Below are 24,004 nucleotides of genomic sequence, written 5' to 3' on the forward strand. Positions count from 1 at the left end.
TCTTAGTTCCACTATATTCAGCTCTTAGTTCCACCATATTCAGCTCTATATTCAGCTCTATATTCAGCTCTTAGTTCCACTATATTCAGTTCTATATTCAGCTCTTAGTTCCACCATATTCAGCTCTATATTCAGCTCTTAGTTCCACCATATTCAGCTCTATATTCAGCTCTATATTCAGCTCTTAGTTCCACTATATTCAGTTCTATATTCAGCTCTTAGTTCCACCATATTCAGCTCTATATTCAGCTTTATATTCAGCTCTTAGTTCCACTATATTCAGCTCTATATTCAGCTCTTAGTTCCACTATATTCAGCTCTTAGTTCCACTATATTCAGCTCTATATTCAGCTCTTAGTTCCACCATATTCAGCTCTATATTCAGCTTTATATTCAGCTCTTAGTTCCACTATATTCAACTCTATATTCAGCTCTATATTCAGCTCTTAGTTCCACTATATTCAGCTCTATATTCAGCTCTTAGTTCCACTATATTCAGCTCTATATTCAGCTCTTAGTTCCACTATATTCAGCTCTATATTCAACTCTATATTCAGCTCTTAGTTCCACTATATTCAGCTCTATATTCAACTCTATATTCAGCTCTTAGTTCCACTATATTCAGCTCTATAGTCAGCTCTATATTCAGCTCTTAGTTCCACTATATTCAGCTCTTAGTTCCACTATATTCAGCTCTATAGTCAGCTCTTAGTTCCACTATATTCAGCTCTATATTCAGCTCTATATTCAGCTCTTAGTTCCACTATATTCAGCTCTATATTCAACTCTATATTCAGCTCTTAGTTCCACTATATTCAGCTCTATATTCAGCTCTGTATTCAGCTCTTAGTTCCACTATATTCAGCTCTTAGTTCCACTATATTCAGCTCTATATTCAGCTCTTAGTTCCACTATATTCAGCTCTATAGTCAGCTCTTAGTTCCACTATATTCAGCTCTATATTCAAATGATCTTTTGCACCATTTCTTGTTGTTGAAGACATGGTAGCGGTTTCCACATCTGTTTAACAACTCTTTTAGTTTGGGGTGGCCGTTTTTATTTATATATTTTTTTTATACTTTGATTTTCAAAACCATAATGCATGTTGCAGAAGTTTATATCCCTTATATGTTTAAGGTTCAGAGTTCAGACCATTTATCTCTTCTGCAATATGTTCTCTGGTTAAATAATTTTTTTCTTGAAACAAATCAAAGTTCACGCTAAGGCTAGGGAAATATAAAAAGGATGATTGCAGTACTTTAAAATATAAATCAACTCTAAATAATCTGTTCTATTAATATGTGCCGTGTTATTACAGCTTGTTTTGTAGCAACAACACTGATAAAGTTGATGCAGAAAGATAAGAAAATGCACTTTATAACCAGATAAATGTTTTACTCTGTTTTATTTGTCACATGAGACTTTATTGTTCATGAACATCCAGTGCACTCATGCATGGAAGCAGTTTACTATTGATTAAAAGGATCAGAAATGTATTTATCAGAAAATTATTTTTCACCTGTTCACAAGTCATAACATCAAGAGGAAACATATTGATCACAAAGTGGAAAATTAACTGCATCACTTTTCAGGGCTTCTGGAAGAGAGAAAAGAATCCAAACAATAAATCCTAAAATGTCTGAAACCAGAAAACGTTCAGTTGAAAGTTCACAGAGAAGAGCGTCAAGTTCTGTTTGAGAAGCTGTCAGTACCCTTATATAAACTTACAGTTTTTCCTCATTAAATGAGAGGTTCTGTGTTAGAAGAGCCAGTTTGTAAAGGGATTAGATCAAAAATTAGGTCTGATGTCGGAGTTGGAGGCGCTGTGAAGGAGCAGCCAGAACGGACTGAAACAGGATCACTCTCTGCTTCAGTTCAGCCATGAAGGAGAAGTCGTGAACCTGCCTCTCTGCAGTGTCTCTATCTGTCTTCTCCTGCAGAACCCTCTCAGCCTCCTCGAACATTTCATCACTGAAATATTTCCCCCGATTCGCTGCCACCATACAATCGATCATTCTGATCAGCTCAGCCACTTGAGGTCTTTTGCACCTTTTCTTGTTGTTGAACACATGGTAGCGGCTTCCACATCTCTTTATCAGCTGTTGAAGTTTGGGGTGGCCCTTTTGTACATACTGCTGTATGGTTTTCTTCTTCAGCTCATCTCCTCTTGTGAACAGAACAATCATGTACTGAGATGACTCGGGTCCAAAAAGCTTCTCCAGGGCTTCCACGCAGTTCTCTTCTTCTTTGGTAAATCTTCCAATCTGAAGGACCAAGAGGAAGACATGTGGCCCAGGGCTGGACATCTGGATGCATTTTGCGATCTCTTTCTTTATGCTCTCTGCATTTTTAGTTGTGTCCAGAATGCCGGGAGTATCCACCACATGAATCTTTCTGTTACATTTGACCCGCTCTTTCTCACAAGTCTCTGTCACAGACTGCGCACTTGCGCAAGACTTAAAAAACTTTTTACCCGCAATAGTGTTAGCAGCTGCACTTTTCCCAACTCCAGTTTTCCCAATCATCACAATCCTCAGCGGATCGCCTACAAACAGAAAAGTATTTAAAGCTAATGAACTGTCATTTTCTTTCATGAACACTGTACTGCTGTACACTGCAGAATTAATACTGAAATATTAATATTAAAATTCACCTTCAGGAATGGACGAGCAGCATCCCATCTCGACTCGCTTTTCCAAAGAATGAAAATACAAAAAGTGTCGCTTGTGTTTTCAGGTGAAAGTCTCCACCCAGAAGGTGGATCTAACCCTTCTGTTTATATCAGAGTCAGTTTCACTTTGGCACAGTTCAGATCCAAAGACTCACCTGCTGTCTGTTCCTAAAGACGTAAGTCATTTCAAGTCTTTTATTTTAAAATCAACATCTGTAAAATGTTTTAGCAAAATAGTTCTTTAAATGTCTGCTCAGTTTAGATTGTGAGACTGCAGGTTTTTAAGTTTGCAAAAACAAAACTGGGACTTCTCGCACAATCTGTTGGTTCAGTCGATTGATGTCTGTGTTTCCATGGCAGTGAAAGGGTCCACTGTCGTTAAGCCCGCATTCTTAACCATTGCACTGGCTGGCCTACATGTTTTAACGTCGGTTACATGCTGCCATTCCGACATCTCGCCATTCCGACATGGGTCTCCAATTGTCGGAATGGCGACACTTAATTTTTTATTAAACGTCCCGCCATTCCGACACTTTTTTCCTCCTATGGTCGGAATGGCGGTATGTTTTTTTTTTTACATACCGCCATTCCGACAGTTCATTTTAATAGCCTATTTTTTACCCAAAACATTTTGCACTAATGATGTGCCGGCGCAAATACGCCCTAAAGTTTGGCGCACAAACTCTGCACATACAGAGGCCACAGCCTCGCAAACAAACTTTAATAATCTATTATCAAAATCCCCTGAAATTTCAAATATAAAAATACATATATGAATGTAACTCTGGCGAGACTGAAACTGATTAAGCAGAAATACAGTGTCAGTGAGCTGTCACAGCAGCCAGCTGGAGCGGAGCTCTCCACAGAGCCCGTGAGTCTTTTGCACGCTGTCATCATATGCAAAAGTAATAATTGCAGTTACAGATATCACGGCTACTGCACAGGACACAGTTGCGAGCACTCTGCCTTGCCTTGTCAATAGGAGAGGAGAGAAATGACAGCATAGAACGTATAAAACACAACAAAATGCAGTAAAAACGTTTATTCATGTTATTCACGTGATTTATGAATACTCGCTCCAATGTTGGGAAGCGCGGATGGGTTTTGCGCATTTGGCACAAACACAGCCGTTGCGCAAGGCTTTAAACAGCCTGTTGATATCTTAAGGACCTAACTGGTCACACCTGGGAGTAAATGTCATGTAGAGATTGTTTTTACATGACATTACAGCTGAACATATAGCTTTCATCCACAAACCAACGTGGGAGAGCCCGAAGACGCATGTGCCAGACGCACAGAGGCATGCGTAAAACCAATTTTGACCACTTCATGCTGTTTATTTGCTTTCTTTTAGTTAACTTTCGTTTCTTTTGGATTCTTGTGCGTGTTATGGAGCCGCTTCGGTCCATGTTTGTAAGCCTTTTTTTCCTGGATTAAATTTTCGGAAGTTGAAACAAGTGGCATTGGAGTGTGTGATTGAAAACCACCGCGGACTGCTTCTCCTCCTCCAGTTGCCTAGACTTTGTGTTTTTAATAACGCTTATCTGTAAACATGAGTTAAACATATAAATTGCATGAACAGAAAGAAGGGACTCGCCTGTTGAGTAACGCACATTTCCTTGTCGGAATGGTGGGATGTTTGAATGTCGGAATGGGTGTTGCCACCCTTTAAGGTCAAAGCAACAACCACTTTGTTTCTAAATTGTTGCCTAAAACCGTGTAAAAACTGTATGCTTCTGTTTTTTTTTTTTTTACAGAAACAATGGAAATCTGTGACAGTAAGTTCATCATCACTCTGTTTGGAAAGAAAGCTCATTTCAAGGAGCTCATCGGGGTAATGATCCTCAATCACCACCTTCACCAACCTGTGAACACCTTTGTCAAAAAAACAGATGACGTTTCCCTGGGAGAAAACGAGACATTCAAAGTTGTCTGCACCGGTGATATCTTAGAGGAGGATTGTTTGCACCCAGACCAGCAGATCATTGACTGCATGGCACTGTCTCATCCTGGCCCCCATCTGTTCATACTGGCAATAGATGCAGAGCACACTGAAAAGGCTCAAATTAAAGATCAAATAAAGAAACTTAGAGGTCACTTTGGAAAAAGATTCACATCAAACTTGGTTGTACTGTTTCCCAGCATTGAGGACCTCCAAGCTCTCACTCATCTGGAAAAACAACTGAACATCAAGTTTGCAACTGCCAGTGAAAATCTGAGCTCTACATGTAAACAATGGTGTTCATATCTTGAGCAATTCCCCTACGATTATACCAATTACAGCAGAGATGTGGTCGAAAGGAGAAGGAGAAGTTTGAACAAGCAAAGGTAAAGATGTTTATCTCCAAAAAAGCTTTTATTACACACAGAACAGAAGTTCCACCTTATTTCAGTTCTAATTGTTAAAGGTGTTAATAGTCTGGGCCAGCTGTCATCACTGCTCTAATTCTGTGACATCAGCACATTATTTGCTCAGTCACCAAATGAAGGGGCGTTGAAAACGACCCAAAGGAGTCTGGATGCTGGAGGTAGATGAGCAGAGACAGGAGGTTGCAGTAACTCCTGATGAGATGTAGATGGGGAGGAGGCGGGGGGGAGACTGACAGAACAGAAGAGAAACATAGAAGGAAAAGAAGCCCAAACACCAGAGAATGACGGCAGACATGAATGAATAGATCTCCCTTATTGAACTTACACACAGGCTTCATTACAAGGAGGTACACTTTTCAGGGAATATTTAACAACATCTGTGTCAAAAGCATTAAAGACAACAATTAAAGACTCGATTTAACAGTGAATAAGACAGTATACTTGCAAAAATTATATACAAAAGCTAACCCAAAAAGCAAGATGGAACCTTGATTGGATAACTCTGATATTCTTCTTATACAGTTCTTACAGAGATGCATGTTGGACAAATGAACGTCCTTCATATCGCGGTACAACAGCAGGTAAGTCTTTATTATCATTGATTCTTAAAAATGCTGCAAACTTTGATAAACTTTTTATCTCGTGTCACAACAATAATGATAATAATAATAATATTACCCAGAAACAGATGCACTGAATTAGCTGAATGAGATGAGGAAAGATCTAAAGATGAACACCTTTTCACAGGCTCCCAGCATATCAGGCCAGCCTCTCGTCAACAAAGTGTTGCTGCACCTGCAAACACAGAAACTCATCGACACATTGGTATGTTTCCGGAGATCAATACAACAAGTAAGACTTAAATAAAAGACACAACTCTTTTATTAGAAATCATTCAGAGGCAAAAAAGGGTAGAAATAGGCAAAAATAGGGTAGAAATAGGCAAAAAAGGGTAGAAATAGGCAAAAATAGGGTAGAAATAGACAAAAAAGGGTTGCTAACATCAGAAAAAGTTGCTGAAAACATTGAAATACTGTATTTGCCTTCTGGATCCTGCAGGAAACGGTGCCAGCGCAGTTCCAGGTGAGATACTGCAAACTTTGATAAACTTTTTATCTCATGTCACAACAATGATGATAACAATAAGAATAATACCCTGAAACTTATGCACTGAATTAGCTGAATGAGATGAAGAAAGATCTAAAGATGAACACCTTTTCACAGGCTCCCAGCATATCAGGCCAGCCTCTCATCAACAAAGTTTTGCTCCACCTGCAAACACAGAAACTCATCGACACATTGATATGTTTCCGGAGATAAATACAACAAGTAAGACTTAAATAAAAGACACAACTCTTTTATTAGAAATCATTCAGAGGCAAAAAAGGATAGAAATAGTCAAAAAAGGGTTGCTAACATCAGAAAAAGTTTGTTGAAAACATTGAAATACTGTATTTGCCTTCTGGATCCTGCAGGAAACGGTGCCAGCGCAGTTCCAGGTGAGATATTTAACATCATCCTGCTGGGACTAACTGGGACTGGAAAGAGTGCATCTGGAAACACCATCCTGGCTGCTGGAAAATCCAAGAGTCACCATCCAAAAGAGTTGTTTAAATCTGAAGCTCATTCTGTACCAGTGACCCGACAGTGTGAGGCCATAAAAGCAAAACTATATGGAGCTCAGGTTATGGTGGTTGACACTCCGGACTTCTTTAGTGATCTTATTGAGGATCCTGAGCGACATATAGAGGAGTGTAAAAGATATCTGGTGTCAGGTCGATATGCAGTTTTGCTGGTGATACAGGTGGGTCGGTTCACAGATGGGGAGCGAGGAATATTAGAAAAGTTGGAGAAAAAGCTAAAGTGCGAGATCAGGCATCACACAACTGTTCTGCTGACACATGCAGAAGATCTGAAAGATGATCCGAGGGCTTATATCGACAATGAGGTTCACCTCAAGCACATTGTTGAAATGTGCAGCTATCGCTTCCATCTGTTCAAGAATAACTCCAAAGAGCCTCAACATGTTAAAGAGCTCATTGACTACATTTACAAAGGCAATACCAAAACAAAACCAGCTGCACAGTGCTGTTTCAGCTAAGCTTCCTGCACTGGAACACAGTGCGAGTCAGAGGTTTGGGTATGTCTGCTCATTCAAGGGCTCGTCTTCACTTTAGTTTTTTTATTTTTTGTATATTGTGGAAAAATGACTTAAAAGTGCAAAATTACAAAAGAAAATCCATCATCTCATCTCAGTCATTCAATTCATCAAAAAAGCAACAAAAAAATTAATGATCACCTGCTTTAATACTGGACTATCATTATGGGTGCCAATGCCAAAGGCAGGGCACACATATTACTATTGCTCATACTTATTATTTTTTCCGTTTCCGCCCGTTTTTCGGCGCGCTACTCGTCCCGCAGCGAAGGTCCGACCACAATAAAAAACACATGGCTGCGTGCGCGCTGATGGGCAGAAGTGTGCTATTACTTTTCTCTCTCATTACTCGAGCGGAATAGCGGATAAATGGGAAAAAGCGGGCAAATTGTCAATGGGAAAATGAATGGAGAAGGCCCAAACTGCCTCACATTGGAGGCCTCTGAACTCAGCCATACAGCGTCACACACACATCATTCAAAGTTTGTGTGTGACAGGAAAGACTCAGCTTTAACTGTGGTAAAGGGCTTGTTAATAGCTTATACAGCTTTGACACAACGGCAGTTTACGTTTTAGGTGTCCAGAGGAGGTCGTCTCATGTCAGTTACACTCTAACTGTCACTCTAAAAATCTTTAAAAAGCAATTTCTCGAACAAATGCCTCTCACGTCCAAAATATCTGCCTGATCTGGATAAATTATACATCAAAACGTAGGTATTTTAGTTGTCTTTCACCCAATGTGACTGTCATTGAGCTGGGCCTCACAGATTTCTCACAAATCACCTCTGAGCGAAGAGAGGGAACATTCCATCCCATTATAAAACAGCCGAGCCCTGAAATCAGTCGGAAAAATAATTTTAAAACTGCCATAATAAAGGAGCCACGGGGGGGTAGAAGAATAAAAATGACACCGCTGGCTTCCCCCGTCCCTTCTGGCACTCACGGTGAAAGAATTATTCGGATACGACTTCTACTTTTCGAACAGCGAGCGTTTGTTCCAGATATCTGCCTCAGTATGAAAACCCCATGATTTTAAGGGGACAAAGTGAGGTGCAGATTTGGCAGTTGACAGTTGGAAGTTACAGCTGTTGCCCATAGCAACTAATGCTGACCACACCCAAGATGGCTGCCCTGTTCTATCACAGCTGATGAAGCCAGAGCCAAGATGGCGGATGATGGCAGAGCCAAGATAGCTGATGAGGGCAGAGTAAACATAGCAGCAGAAGGGCAGCAGAAGGGCAGCAGAAGGGCAGCAGAAGGGCAGCAGCAGGGCAGATGCAAGGCAGGAGCAGGGCAGCAGAAGGGCAGCAGAAGGGCAGCAGCAGGGCAGCAGAAGGGCTCATAAATTCTGCCTTTAACTCATAGATTTCCATTATTCAGAACAGATTAACAGGTTCATGCCAGCCCCTGATTAGACAAATGCGCGCGATAGCGCGCACTAACTCATGTTTTCCATTAATCTGTTCAGATTAATAGGTTCATGCCAGCCCCTGATGAGACAAATGCGTGCGATAGCGCGCATTGACTCATATGTTTTCCATTATTCTGAACAGATCAACCGGGCCTTATGTGTCTAAAGCAGGCAGATTTCACCAGAACAAGCCAGAATCTCATATTTCAGACTGGATTATGATCATATAATGGTGGACCTTTAATTTGACCTTCAACTCTCAGCATATTAACTCATATGTCTCTGTGTGGACAGGCAGCAGCTTGGCACCCATCAAAATTTCTTCAGAAATTTTCTCGCTTATTTCCTTACATATGAACATCGGTTACCAGAGAAAACCCAAAAATTTAAGGCTAACTCACCTCAAAAGCTGCAAAACTACCAGCATAATGTAATATAGCTAAGTTAGAATGAGATTTTTATCTTGACTTTTTCTGTTTCTTTTAGGTTTTAAAGCATAAATTTATTGAAAAGATTCATGTTGCTGAATGATGCAGAACAATAGATTATAAATGATACAAAATAATTTGTACCATGTCATTCAACATCTGTGCTTGCATAAAATAAAGGAGAATTAAAGACAAAGCCTTACAATATGCCTTAAGTTATGTATTATTTCATCAGATGTGTGTGGTGTGATGGAACTGCTGCTTTGGTTACTTAATGAAGAGAAAAATACCTTTTAAAGTTATCATTTCTTCATTTTGGTTCATTCAAGAGTGCCTGGAGTTCAGCTTGATTTGCAGGATCTTTTGACTTGTGCCACTTCATTTCTGCAGCTCTGAGATTGGTGCACAACGCTTGGATGGTATCATTAAGCCAGGGGTGAGACTGGGAGGACACAGACTATCCAGAGATGAGCTCAGGGTAGAACAAATGGAGTCCGTGGCATCATTAACCTCAAGGGAGGAGAATGTGTTGGAGGTCCGAAGATCGGAGGCAACAAGGGAGGAGAAGCGGGTGGGCGACAGGTTGTGGTGGAAGGAAACCATAGGGGTAGAAGCAGATGGTCTTCTCAGGAGACTCACTCTGGACTGAATGAAATAGTGGTCAGAGAAATGCAGAGGTGTGAGAGACAGGGCCTCTGTGGCACAGTTTCTTGAAAATAAGATCTAGCATTTTGCCAGCTTTATGACAATAATGTTTTATAATACCAATATATAACTGTCCGAAGGGCACACTCATGGGGAACAACAGATCTACCTAAATGCCTGGCAGTTTTACAGAGAACAATCCACTGAGTGTATCGTTTAAACATTAAACCATCATTAAACAGATAATATATCAAGGAAAGCTCTGTGAAGGACAAACATGGTTCACGGAAGATTATAGTTACTTTATTACACACAGTTTTTTCAATGTATTTTCATCAGTACAGGAGATTTGGCTTTATCAGTGTCCTTGGTCAGACTGCCATGTTTCTCAGAACTAAGTTTCCATGTTAACGATGTTAATGAAACATTAACGCCTTCCTCCTTGCAGGTAAATTCTAACTGTAAACACATTTAGACCAATCTCAGCATGTTTTGCCCTCTCTTGAGGAACCTGGGATCTACTGGGATGTGCAAGAGGGGGAACAGAGACTTAAAAAAAAAGAAGAGAATGTACCAATGCATGACCTGAATCCTGCAACATCAGATATTATAAACTGTGACTGATTTACAGCACAGATATTTGTGTGAGAGGCAGATATTTTGACTGCATATTGGCTGGATAGTGTAGTGGGAGATCTGGGTTCAAATCTCCTGCATGAAAGGTACTGTCTCCAGTGGGGGTCCTTAGGCAAGACCCCCTTACCCTATCTGCTTTGGATAAAAGCTAAATGCATAAACGTAAACATATGGTGCTGGTGGTAAAAATAGAGTTGCACAGACTGTTCTGGATGTCTCATCTGTGACATGAACACTGGGCCACCATCAGAATCTGAATAAGAATCTGTTTAAATTACCAGATATGTAGAAATACAAATAATGTTTGCTGAAGCAATGTGGAAAAGAAAAGGTGAAAAATAGGAAAAGTTTTAGAAAATTATACCAGTTCAGAAATTAAGTTGCACAAAAAGCTAAAAATCATCATGATGAATATGTATGAATGGGATTTATTTGGGCTGCAGTTTACTTTGTTAAACCTAAAGATAATAACTAAATAACTTTAGTTGAAAAGGCCTGTTGAGGTTTACTATTGTGGATTTTCTGATGTGAATAAAAGACAATTATGTTGCATCTTTCCAGCTGTATTGCTGATAGTGTTGTGTCAGATTCCTTTGACTGATTCAGTTATGTTTCACAGAGACAATATACTGGTTAGCAGCAAGAGGACAAATCCTGGCTCGGGCCTTTCTGTGTGGAGTTGCATGTGTTTCCCCGTGTTTGGTTCTCTCCGGGTACTTTTTTTACACATCCACCAAATGTTAGAAATGTTTGTGAAGAGGTGGCTATAGATAGATTTTCCAACCAGATCTCAAGCTAAATGTCTGAAGGTGTTAAAGTATTATTGCCTTCTGTCCATATAATCCAAGGTTTTTCATTGTGGCATCACTGTTGTTCAAAACTTTTTATACTTTAATTTTTAAAAGCATAATATATGTTGCAGAAGTTTATATCCCTTCTATGTTTAAGGTTCAGAGCTGTGGGTGAAATTGTGTGGTCAAAGAGAAAGAAACTGACAGCAAGCAGCTGTTTAGCTGATTTTATTTTTCACCTGTTCACAAGTCATAACATCAAGAGGAAACATATTGATCAGTAAGTGGAAAATTAACTGCATTACTTTTTCTTTTCAGGGCTTCTGGAAGAGAGAAAAGAATCCAAACAAAGATTGCAAACTTTGATTCAAAGACAATGCAACACGGAAACGTTTATTTATAACTATTTATAACATGTGACAAACCATAATGTATGTTGCAGAAGTTTATATCCCTTATATGTTTAAGGTTCAGAGTTCGGACCATTTATCTCTTCTGCAATATGTTCTCTGGTTAAATAATTTTTTTCTTGAAACAAATCAAAGTTCACTCTAAGGCTAGGGAAATATAAAAAGGATGATTGCAGTACTTTAAAATATAAATCAACTCTAAATAATCTGTTCTATTAATATTTGTCGTGTTATTACAGCTTGTTTTGTAGCAACAACACTGATAAAGTTGATGCAGAAAGATAAGAAAATGCACTTTATAACCAGATAAATGTTTTACTCTGTTTTATTTGTCACATGATGTCAGTCAGACTTTATTGTTCATGAACATCCAGTGCACTCATGTATGGAAGCAGTTTACTATTGATTAAAAGGATCAGAAATGTATTTATCAGAAAATTATTTTTCACCTGTTCACAAGTCATAACATCAAGAGGAAACATATTGATCACAAAGTGGAAAATTAACTGCATCACTTTTTCTTTTCAGGGCTTCTGGAAGAGAGAAAAGAATCCAAACAATAAATCCTAAAATGTCTGAAACCAGAAAACGTTCAGTTGAAAGTTCACAGAGTGTGTTAGAAGAGCCAGTTTATAAAGGGATTAGATCAAAAATTAGGTCTGATTTTTAAGGAGGAGGTACTGTGGGAGCGAGCAGCCAGAACGGACTGAAACGAGATCACTCTCTGCTTCAGTTCAGCCATGAAGGAGAAGTCGTAAACCTGCTTCTCTGCAGTGTCTCTATCTGCCTTCTCCTGCAGAACCCTCTCTGCCTCCTCGAACATTTCATCACTGAAATATTTCCCCCCATTCGTTGCCACCATACCATCAATCATTCTGATCAGCTCCACCACCTGAGGTTCGCTGTCCTTTTTCTTGTTGTCAAAGACATGGTAGCGGTTTCCACATCTGCTTAGCAACTCTTCTAGTTTGGGGTGGCCGTTTTGTACATACTGCTGTATGGTTTTCTTCTTCAGCTCATCTCCTCTTGTGAACAGAACAATCATGTACTGAGATGACTCGGGTCCAAAAAGCTTCTCCAGGGCTTCCACGCAGTTCTCTTCTTCTTTGGTAAATCTTCCAATCTGAAGGACCAAGAGGAAGACATGTGGCCCAGGGCTGGACATCTGGATGCATTTTGCGATCTCTTTCTTTATGCTCTCTGGACTTTTAGTTGTGTCCAGAATGCCGGGAGTATCCACCACATGAATCTTTCTGTTACATTTGACCCGCTCTTTCTCACAATGCTCTGTCACAGACTGCGCACTTGCGCAAGACTTAAAAAACTTTTTACCCACAATAGTGTTAGCAGCTGCACTCTTCCCAACTCCAACTTTCCCAATCATCACAATCCTCAGCGGATCGCCTACAAACAGAAAAGTATTTAAAGCTAATGAACTGTCATTTTCTTTCATGAACACTGTACTGCTGTACACTGCAGAATTAATACTGAAATATTAATATTAATATTAAAATTCACCTTCAGGAATGGACGAGCGGCTTCCCATCTCGACTCGCTTTTCCAAAGAATGAAAATACAAAAAGTGTCGCTTGTGTTTTCAGGTGAAAGTCTCCACCCAGAAGGTGGATCTAACCCTTCTGTTTATATCAGAGTCAGTTTCACTTTGGCACAGTTCAGATCCAAAGACTCACCTGCTGTCTGTTCCTAAAGAAGCTTTATATGAGGATCCCCTTAGCAAAAAATAGTAGGAAGTTAATTTTATTAAGTATGCTTGATTATAAGTATAAGTATAGAAGGGGACCATGTACTGTTAGTGTAGTAGAAAGAATACTAATTTTATACTTCTTCGGACTAAATTGGGATATTAAAAAAAAAAAGTAAGCTAAAAAGTAAGAAGAATACTAAAGTACAAATATAAGCTTTAGTATTAAAGTATAAGTGTAAGTCTTAGTTTTAATGTAGTTAGTCTTTATACTTTTAAGTATAAGGCAAGTATACTTCACTATACTATTCTTAAGTTTATAAAATATAGTTTATAAAAAGTAAACTTCAAGTATACTGCCTCAGTTTTAGCATAAAATAAGTATACACTTGGATAAACTACTTTTTGCTAAGGGGAGTCATTCAACACACAAGTCATTTGAACTCTTTTATTTTGAAATCAACATCTGTAAAATGTTTTAATCTATTCCATTTAAACCCTGAAATTTAGTTGTAAAATATTTGGAAATTTCCACACAAATTTGCTCATATTGTATATCATAAATATTGAAAGTTCATACGAGGGTTCTTGACCTTCAGTTTGCTTCTTTTTTTAATGTAACACGAGATCAATTAGAACCTAAACTCTGAATTTATAGTTCATCATGGAGCAAAATAGTTCTTTAAATGTCTGCTCAGTTTAGATTGTGAGACTGCAGGTTTTTATTCTTTGTCAAGTGGCAAAGACCAAAGAATTTTCTTCAAATAGCATAAGAGTCTTATATAATTTGACCTTCTGGAGACAACATTCTTTAAGCTCTTCATGCTGTGATCATTGTGCAGAACAGTCGAGACACGATTCTATGCTGAATCACACTCTGCTCATACATATAACCTCAATTCCCAAACAGTTGCAGCAACACATCTCGTATGTTCCATATATGCCCAAAACAATCATACAGCTAATTTCTCATTTCATGTGATCTCTTTGTCTAATTTCATCTATTAAGCAGCTGTTTCTCTCCCAACAACATGAATCTTATGCCTTGCACACCTCAGAGGAAATCCTCGATAGCCATTTCTGCAGTTTTAATAACTTCATTGTGAGCCAAACTGACAAGCTTTAGATTAATATAGATTTCTATATTAATCTAAAACCCTTGGATTTTTCATGAATGCGTAAGAGTCTTTATGAAAGGTCAAAAATATTATAATTTCCCTTTTTCCGTTGGCAGCAGGTTTGGCGTTGAACAGCAGGGGGCGACAGAGTGCGCTGCTGTTGCTGAATCGAGCTGAAGTCAAAGATTGAATGTAAAAGAAGAAGGCTCAAACACCTATTACTAATGTTACCATTACTATGATTGTACGTATTTTTGAGGTTTAAAGATTTCAGTTTCACCCTGTTTTGCTATTTTCATTCAAAAGACAACTCCACACTTTGACGCTGTAAGTAATTCAGAGTGATAGTCTTTGCAAAACGATTCAATAAATATATTTAGATTTTTTTTCCCCCTGAATGAAAACTCCTTATATATATGTATACAACCTAAATTTGACAGTGCATTGAAATACAGAAAATATAAAAGGGATTCATTAATTGACACCTAGAACAAACTATCTTTGCTGCTTCGTCATCCTTCTCCTCGGACTCGTCTGGATGACGTCAGCAGCGTGCGACGGTGCAGCCTGGGCTCCAGAGTTGGCTCTGCTGGGAGCAGGCAGGCGGTGATGGCTGCGTTCACGGACCCTAGCTGCAGTGTGGGCGCTGGAAGTCCGCGGGCGGTGAAGTCTTGGTGGCGGCTCGCGGTGCTGCTTCTCTGCGTGTCTTTCCTGCCTGTGGTCACGGGATTAGTTGAGGGTCTGTACTGCGGTACGCAGGTGTGTTATGATGTGCTCGGCGTTACCCGGGAGGCCTCAAAAGCGGAGATCGCACGGGCTTACCGGCAGCTGGCTCGCCGGTACCATCCGGACCGCTACAGACAGGATGAGCCCGGCGACGAGGAGTCCGCTACTAAGAAGTTCCTGCTTATCGCGACTGCTTACGAGACGTTAAAGGTCGGTCATGGTCTCCAGGCCAGAAGTTTTTGTTTACTCTGACTCTTGAACTTTATTAGCTTTAGAAACAACTGTGCTGCTATTTTGTGAGTCATTTTTTTTTTATTCATGACTAACTTCTGAGCGCGTTCACATTGTCTTACACAATGTTTCTGTCTGGACCTGGGTTACATTATGGTTCAGTCAGGTTATTATACATATATGTTTTCTCTCTTACTCCTACTTTCTATCTTTTTAGGGCACCAGCACGAGGAAACTGTGTCTAATAATGTGTTAATAAAGCGTAATTTTTCCCTTGATGACGGCTCTGCACACTCGTGGCAGTACCTCGACCAGTTTCATGGTGGTCAGCTGAATTTGTTCCCAGCAGACTCAGAAATAAATGAGTGACAGCGCCTCAGATCAGAGCCCCATCAGATCTCCCCAGAGTTCAGACACGTCGTCATCAGTTATTTAGAGGAAGCTGTAGAATCAGACCTTATATAACTCCTGCAAAGGAAGCTTAAGAGTAGTTCTTACACATCTTAAAAACACATTTTCATTTAATGCTTTGTGAAAATTAAGTCCTGATCGGTACAGAAATGCATCAAAACCATTTCACTTTACTTTATTGTTTGTTTTCTCCCTCATAGTCAAAGCTTTTTAGTTTTTTTTGGACTGCTACAACATTTTAGATTCTCTTTAATCTACACAGAAAGGCTGAGCTGAGCTGTATTATGGTACAATATCACACAGTAGTTTATCATTTATAAACTATAATGGCTGCTACGTGTTTCTTAAGAGATTAAGATGAGTTTTTACAGGGAAATACACACATTTACCATCTTTTGAATGGCGAGATCAATTTGAGTGGGAATCGAACCAACGGCTCTTATATTTATGTGGCCAAAGTAGTAAAAGGAGCTTTGATGGGTGTGATTCTGTGCATTAGTTAATAATGGTTGTGTTACCAGGTTAAGAGTCAAACTACATCATAATATTTTGGGGGTGGCTCCATTTGTCGACTTTATGTGAGGATGGAAAACGCTTCACTACTTTGTCCCGTTGGTCAGCACTGCTCAGTGGTCTATTTAGGGATCATAGGGAATTATTCACTGAGTCTGGTCCGTTTCTGTCTTTAGCACAAGTTTCTTGTGTTTACCTTGAATTGTCCTGCTGTGCAAAAGTGAAGCCAGGGAGACGAGTGCTGCCATTTTGCAGAGATTTCCAAAGAAAAATCAGAGCATTAGTAGCTAATCTGAAAGGTGTCGTCACTCAAAGGTGCACGAAACAGGAAGTGTTTGCTTAGACATCCATTGGCTCTACTGGAAGCTCTGAAATACCGGCCTGCAGGGCTCAGCTCCTGGCAGCAGGGACACAAAAAGTGCTCAACATGTTCATGTGTTCATTAGTCAAGCAGACATCATGCAATTCAGCACACTGATAAGCCATCTGTGAGTTCTGTGTTTCAGACACTAAACAGCCAGTATCTTTTAGCTTGGTGCTTACAGCCATACAAAACGTGCTTCCTACTACCTCCACACACCAGTGGATGTGTGTGATGAGAGGACAGAGCGATGCGGCTCTAATTCTGCGGGGTCTTTATTGGCAGGATGAGGAGACGAGGCGGGACTATGACTACATGCTGGACCATCCTGAGGAGTACTACCAGCATTACTACGCCTACTACCGCAGACAGCTCACCCCCAAAGTGGACGTCAGGGTCGTCATCCTGGTCACCATCTGTGCCATCTCCATCATCCAGGTGCGGCTGCAGCTTTTTTACACACCGACTGTGTCCACAGCCGTCAGTAAACTGAACCTGAGACTTCTCACCCCTTGTTGTAAGGCTTGTTGTTGAAATAATCAGTCTGGTGATATTCTCCTGTCAGCAGGACGAGTATCATTAGGATTCATTTACATCTGTACAGATACTGCTTATAAATATCGATACATGATGTCATAATCAGACCAAAGTTTCTGACTACGTTTTCTGTCATTTATGTTTATTTCTTTCTTTCTATGACACAAACCCAATGAGTAGCTTTATTACAGCTTTATTACAGCTTTATTACAGCTTTATTACTTTACTGAGCTGAACCAGCTCAGCTCCATTGAATGGCTGCAACGCTTCAGCTCTGAGACATTCTGCTGTTTCTGCCGATGAATAATGAGTTCTTCTGTCAAAACTGGCTCATGTCGCCTCTCAGATTACTCAGAAACAAGTGCTTAAAATGGGTGATAAATATGTCCTGATGTAGTAACCGCAGACGTGTTTTTACCTGCTGATTGTGAGTGACTCATGAATGTGGCTGCTCTGTTGATGCAGTGAGAGAAAGTTTTTCTTTCTGTATTTAATCAGCAAATGAACAGCATTTGAGCCTCACAGAAGTCTGGAACTGGTACCAGCGTAGCACCATCCTGAGTCAGCATATCCAAAGAAATGAGCTTAAGCTCCACTGAGAGAGTCCTGCATTAACACTCATCTGTTCCTGCCTCTCTTCTAGTACTACAGCTGGAACAACAGCTACAATAAGGCCATCAACTATCTGGTGACAGTCCCGAAGTACCGGATCCAGGCCACGGAAATCGCCAAGCAGCAGGGCCTCCTCAACCGCACCAAGGAGAAGGGCAAGAACCGCCGCTCCAAAGAGGAGATCCGGGAGCAGGAAGAGGAGGTGATCCGCGACATCATCAAAAACAACATTGACATCAAAGGAAGCTACCAGAAGCCCAACCTGTCAGACATCCTGCTGTGTCAGATCGTGCTGCTGCCCTACTACCTGAGCAGCTACCTGGCCTGGTACGGCTCGTGGATTTACCGCTTCACCATCTGCAGGGAGGAGTACGGCGACCAGGAGAAGCTCTACCTCATCAGGTCTGTCTGTGCATCACACACTGTGCTGAGGCTGTGCGAGTTCTGACTCTCATCTCTGCGTTTTCACTTCTCAGGAGGTACATGAAGTTGTCTCAGTCCCAGTTTGACAGTCTGGAGGAAGAGACCAGGCAGTCCTATCTGGAGAGACAGCTCTGGATCAAAGACAACTACGAGGTACGTCCGATTAGATTCTGCTCATCTCAATCTAGGGCAAAATGTTTCCATACCGGTTCCTGAACGACACTTTTTTCTGTGCCACTTTTATAATATCACCTCTAACAAAAAGGAAATTACATCACACATCAGTACAAATCTTCAGTTTTATTTTTCAGATCAGTATTTCAGTTTCCTGGAGGGAACCTCCCAAAGGGATTAATAAAGTTGTCTATTTTTCCAATCCAAGCAGTTTTCTGACAGAAAAAATGAACAACAGATAATTTCCAGTGCAAACAGGTGACAGGTTGGTGTCTAACTCTGTCCTCCACACTGAGGATGCTTTTCACTCAGCGGTTTTCCTTCAGAAACATCAACATGTCTGCTTTCTGCTGTATTAAATTGCATTAATGTTGAGATTACTGCCGGATTTTGCTGAACGTTACCTGTTATAATCCCACACACTGCACCGTCCTCGGTGCTCTGAGATGAAGCCGAGTCCAGAGGTGGAGACTTTGAATGATGCCGCTCGGCTCTGTAGTTCGGTACCCAGCCCTATCTGAGTCCTTCTTCACTTCCTTATCCTTTTCCTCAGTTTTCTTTCAATGAAAGTTACACAAACTGAAGTCATTATACTTTTAGCCCCGCTTCTGCTGAACAGATCCATATAACGGAGTGAACGGGGCTTAGAGGATGCAGCCTCTAAATAAGGCATTATCTGTCTTTATTTCACCAATACTTTAAGAAGAATGAATGAATGAACGTGTGCTATAGCTCTGTTAGCTCATAGCTGCTGTTATGTGGCTACTTGCAGCTATAGGAGAACTAACGGAGGGATTTCTACACAGGCACTCTACTGGGACCACTTCATCCGAAAGTATTTCATGCCAGAAATAAGGTCAAGATATAAAAATACCGGAGTTCCCCTTTAAAAGCAGAACTACGACGGTGCAAAAGAGGCTCTGTTGACTGTAAATCACCATGGATGAACACTCCTGATGTGTGTTTCAGGTGTACAGAAAAGAGCAGGAGGAGGAGATGAAGGTGAAGATGGCGACCGACCCGAGGATGAAGCGGTACCGCCGCTGGATGAAGAATGAAGGACCGGGCCGGCTGACCTTCATGGATGACTGACGGTCCCAAGATCCATCCATCACATACACATCTGCCTCAGTGCCGACACAAAGCGGTCAACGCACGCCGTCCTGTGTGGAGGAACCTGTACAGAAAGATTACGTACGCCTGTTTATAAAGTGAGAGATATTTTCATAAGGACCAGAGCTCAGAAAGGGAGCGACCGAGAGAAATAAACTGTGAGCTGAGGCCACAGATTTTTCACTAATTTTTTAATCCATGCCTTTTTTTCTTCCTCCATCAACTTTGATTCTGTCATTTGCTTTTATTACACATTTTTCCTCTTTTTCCTCCTGCTAGTTTAACAACCGGATCAGTGAGTTTTTATACCAGAGTTCTTCTGAAATGGAAGTAATTGCAGGCCCAGTCTGACCCCTGAACAGCCAAAAGTGTCCTTGGATGAGGCAGCAACACATAAACGGCCCTTCGGCTGATTAACTGCTGCATTGATGGTTTAAATGTTTAGGAAAATGTGAAGAAATAGCAGCTGTGAGATATCTGACGGTAGGATGCTAACCAGCCAGCCCGCTCTGTCCTACGTTGTCGTATTAATCTGGCATCTGATCTCCCCTCGGTTTGATGGTGCTCTCCATTTCTCAGTTGGAAAAATTCCCTGAAGTCGGATTTCCAGCTTAGAAAATCCCAGAAACCTCAAAAATCCAACATGGGGGCCCCACACATTAAAAAGGGGGAATTTGCATTTATTAGCCCTGCTTTTAGTCCCACACATAGAGCTGTCCAGCCTTTATCGCTCAACTCGAGGCGATGCTGTTCGTACGCCGGGTTCAGCTCGTATTGCTGCTCATATTTAGCCTGGTCAGGGAGCACAATAGGGAGCAAAGGCTTCCGGTTTCCCCACTGGAACACGGTCAGGTGGGGGTGTGGCGTCCCTGCCAGCTTCAGTGCTGCTGAAAATCAGCCCAATCAGAATCTAAACTATGCAATCTGTGCAATCTCATGCCACAGCTGAGGAAAAGAAGGCAGTTGTCTCCTGTGCAGTTTCTGATATGCAGGAAGACATCCAATTGCCTGTTTTTTACAGCTCTTTTTACATTATTTGTTACAGAGACAGGTCAGAAGATTAAAACCAAACGGGTTTGAGTGCTGGTAGAATGAGCAGCCTGGTGTTCAGATTTCACTTAAAAAAATCAGCTGAGGGCTAATTAAAGGAAAAATGCCTAAACTGGAGCTCTCTTTAGCTGGAAAATGCTTCAGTGTTTCACACTAAAAGCTCACTTGTGTTGAAGCTCTTCTGTGGGACACAAAGGCAGCAGAAGAAGAGAACCAGCGCCTCTCTGGTGTTTGCAGCCAGTCACAAGCTGCTCAATGGAAGCCAAAGTCGCAGCTGTGGGTGATCTGGACGTTGCACAACAGACGTTTGGGCTCTGTCATTGTGGTTTCCGCTCCGTCTTTTTAAGAAGTTCAGCCGGCTGCTTATTGTTTACCACATTTTAGATCATTTGATTTTACTTTATGTTATTTATTGTTCTCATATCATTGGTCTGTTGGTGTGGAGGCAACATTAAAGTCATACTTTAAGTAAACGGTCTAATACTTCTCTATCCTTTTCTACACAACGAACCAGTTTAGAAAACAAACACTAAGAATTTACGTAAAGATCATTGAGCAAACAGACCAGTGGCAGCACCCCCCCATTAGCTAACACTCATGCACAGAATGCACTGTTGTATCGTACAGCTCGTTTATCCAGTTATTGTCCCACACTACAACAATATCCTTACAGAATAAATCATGCACTTGATTGAACATTTCTTATATTTTCACAGTTAAATAATTGTCCCTTTAAGCTCTAAATAATGTAGATGCTACATAAAGACATAGAACTGACTATTAGTAAAGTGTATAACTTAGAAAATATCGTGAACCCTCAGACAAAACTTACAGAAATGCATGAAGGAGAGAGAAAAAACTGTTATTTAGAAGGTCTGACTGTGCATCAAACTATCCATCCGTCCATTTTCTATAGCTGCTTAAATTATCTGGAGCTTATCTGTCATTGGGCGAGAGGCGCGGTGCACCTGGACAGGCCGTCGCGGGTCGCCGGGCCATCGCAGGGCGCCGGGCCATCGCAGGGCGCCTGGCCATCGCAGGGCGCCGGGCCATCGTAGGGCGCCGGGCCATCGTAGGTCGCCGGGCCATCGTAGGTCACCGGGCCGCCGGGCCAACGCAGGGCGCCGGCCATCGCAGGGCGCCGGGCCAACGCAGGGCGCCTGGCCATCGCAGGGCGCCGGCCATCGCAGGGCGCCGGCCATCGCAGGGCGCCGGGCCATCGCAGGGCGCCGGCCATCGCAGGGCGCCGGGCCATCGCAGGGCGCCGGGCCATCGCAGGGCGCCGGGCCATCGCAGGGCGCCGGGCCGCCGGGCCAACGCAGGGCGCCTGGCCATCGCAGGGCGCCTGGCCATCGCAGGGCGCCTGGCCATCGCAGGGCGCCGGGCCATCGCAGGGCGCCGGGCCATCGTAGGTCACCGGGCCGTCGCGGGTCGCCAGTCCATCGCAGGGCGCCGGGCCGTCACGGGTCGCCGGGCCATCGTAGGGCGCCGGGCCGTCGCAGGGCGCCGGGCCATCGCAGGGCGCCAGGCCATCGCAGGGCGCCGGGCCATCGCAGGGCGCCGGGCCACACAGAGACAAAACGAGACTCTCAACCATCCACACTCACTCCTCGCATCAATTTAGAGTCACCCGTTAGCCTGACGTTTTGGGCGGTGGGAGGAAGCCGGAGTAACCGGGGAGAACATGCAAAAAGGCCCCAGCCGGGAATCAAACCAGCAACCCTCCTGCTGTGAGGCGACAGTGCTGAGCACCACACCGCCGTGCTTCAAACTGGCCTCAATGAAATCTGTATAAAATGGTGCTAAAAGTGCTCTGAATGGTCACATTTAAAGGAACAGTTCTGGGTTTTTCTGCTGTAAAAGTTGCTGGAACGTTTCACATCTTTGTCGACTCAAGCGTCTGTTCCAGGGAAGAGATGCGACATCAGATCTGTTCTGATATTCACACGGTTTGACCCATTAAAGCTTCCTCAAAGGCATCCGACTGCACAGTTTGCTGCTGATGCGTCCCACTTCTCTTCACAGAACAGTATCGGATGGAAAAGTGTCGCTGCCGTGAACATCTGGACAACATTTGGATGCTGGAATAGAAATAGATTAGATAGAAATATTAATGTTATGTTAATGTCACTGTTCAGGGACAAACTGGCTAAGTACCAACTTGTCTCGCCACAATCAGCCGTCACCATCTGGCCTTTGCTGATGACTGATGTGGCTGAATGTCTGGCTATTTAAATCATTTGTGGCTTGAAATATTCTGACTCATCTCAGGATGTGATGCAGGAGCCGTTCGCTCTTAATCCTTCAAACTGAAGTGTGCAGCAGTAACTGCTGCCACTGTTTTCTGCTGTGATTGATGGCAGAAGCCATTGCTAACAGTTATTTCTACAGGAAGCTTTGTGCCGTGTGTGTCAGGCTGAGCGCCACCTGTGCTGTTAAAAGGCAGCTGATTATGCAAATTTGTGTCATTTCTATTGATAACTAAAGTTAACTTAGAGTAGTTCCAGGAATCTAACCCATAATAACAAAGTGAAAAAGGGGTTTTCAGAAATATTTGCAAAAATCTGAAGAAACAAGAATATTTCTTCAGTTTAACCTTTTATTCCCTGTAATTCTGAACTTTTTGGATACCAGCTAAAGGTTTGGTTCTTTGTTGTGTTGAGCACAGCCCTCTGAAACTCATTCATTTAGCTGAGCTTTCTTCATTTCTGACTCTTCTTGCTACTGAGAATAATACAGCCATACACAGTTATAATGAATGCAGATGTGAGCTCTATTAGCACTTCTTTCCTGTATGTTATGGATAAAAAATAAATAAAACTGAACCTTTCACATCTCCGTCGAGGTTGAGGACGGCCATCCTTCCACGGAGAGTTCTGGTTGAAGCTCAGGCAAACAGCAGATGGATCAACTCAATGTGTGGAAGCATCTCTCAGGTCCTGTGTCAGCTCTTTGCTGGATTTATCCACTTTCAGGTACTTTGAATTCGCTGTAGTTTCTTTGGCTTCTTCCTTCTTTTCAAGGACACACTGCACACCATGCTGAGATATGCCAAAGTTACAGCTAAAACCAGCAAAAATATGGTTTTATGTCTGTCAAACTGTGTTACCGCAGGCATTTTTTACAATTGGAACTAGATATGTATGTATATATATATATATATATTTCTCTCTGCAATAAGCTGCAAGTAACAGAATGCATAACGGTACAATTTACTTGAGTTTGGTGCCTTTTTATGCCTGAATGATTCATAAATCTGTGCTGAGGGGCTTCAATAGAAAAAGAAGGGTCAGGTACAAGGGCTGGACTGAAAAAGCAGCCAATGTTCAAATAAAAACTGAAAGATCAAATGAAAATCTGGCTCTGGAAGCTAAATATAAAGGAATGAGGGGTGGCTAAAGATAGACAAATTATTCTTTTTTTGCTCTTGAAGAAGCAGAATATGCTTTAGGAGTGCTTCTCAGCAGCAAGAGGAATGGGCCAAAATGGTCAAAACTGAGGGATGGATGAACG

At 41.8% G+C, this 24,004-nt stretch overlaps 3 protein-coding genes across 3 annotated transcripts; 1 reads left to right on the plus strand and 2 right to left on the minus strand.

The window, feature by feature from the left end:
• Window positions 1–1,796: 1,796 nt before the first annotated feature.
• LOC140277494 (GTPase IMAP family member 7-like) lies at window positions 1,797–13,083 on the minus strand. The gene is made up of 2 exons (XM_072372554.1): window positions 13,039–13,083; window positions 1,797–2,545 (listed from the first exon to the last, which is right to left on the minus strand). Exons 1-2 carry the CDS (start codon window positions 13,064–13,066, stop codon window positions 1,797–1,799), a joined length of 777 nt encoding a protein of 258 aa, XP_072228655.1. The 5' UTR covers window positions 13,067–13,083.
• On the minus strand, window positions 12,167–12,973 carry LOC140277460 (GTPase IMAP family member 7-like). Its single transcript, XM_072372495.1, has one exon. The coding sequence runs from the start codon at window positions 12,971–12,973 to the stop codon at window positions 12,167–12,169; it is 807 nt and encodes a 268-aa protein (XP_072228596.1).
• A 1,808-nt stretch (window positions 13,084–14,891) lies between the features above and the next one.
• dnajc25 (DnaJ (Hsp40) homolog, subfamily C, member 25) lies at window positions 14,892–19,622 on the plus strand. Its single transcript, XM_072372225.1, has 5 exons — window positions 14,892–15,276; window positions 16,868–17,020; window positions 17,763–18,133; window positions 18,208–18,307; window positions 19,298–19,622. The coding sequence occupies exons 1-5, from the start codon at window positions 14,950–14,952 to the stop codon at window positions 19,418–19,420; spliced, it is 1,074 nt and encodes a 357-aa protein (XP_072228326.1). The 5' UTR covers window positions 14,892–14,949; the 3' UTR covers window positions 19,421–19,622.
• Window positions 19,623–24,004: the final 4,382 nt, after the last annotated feature.

This window comes from Leuresthes tenuis, unplaced genomic scaffold (assembly GCF_036924035.1).
Source record: "Leuresthes tenuis unplaced genomic scaffold, fLeuTen1.0.hap1 SCAF_19, whole genome shotgun sequence".
NCBI lineage: Eukaryota > Metazoa > Chordata > Actinopteri > Atheriniformes > Atherinopsidae > Leuresthes > Leuresthes tenuis.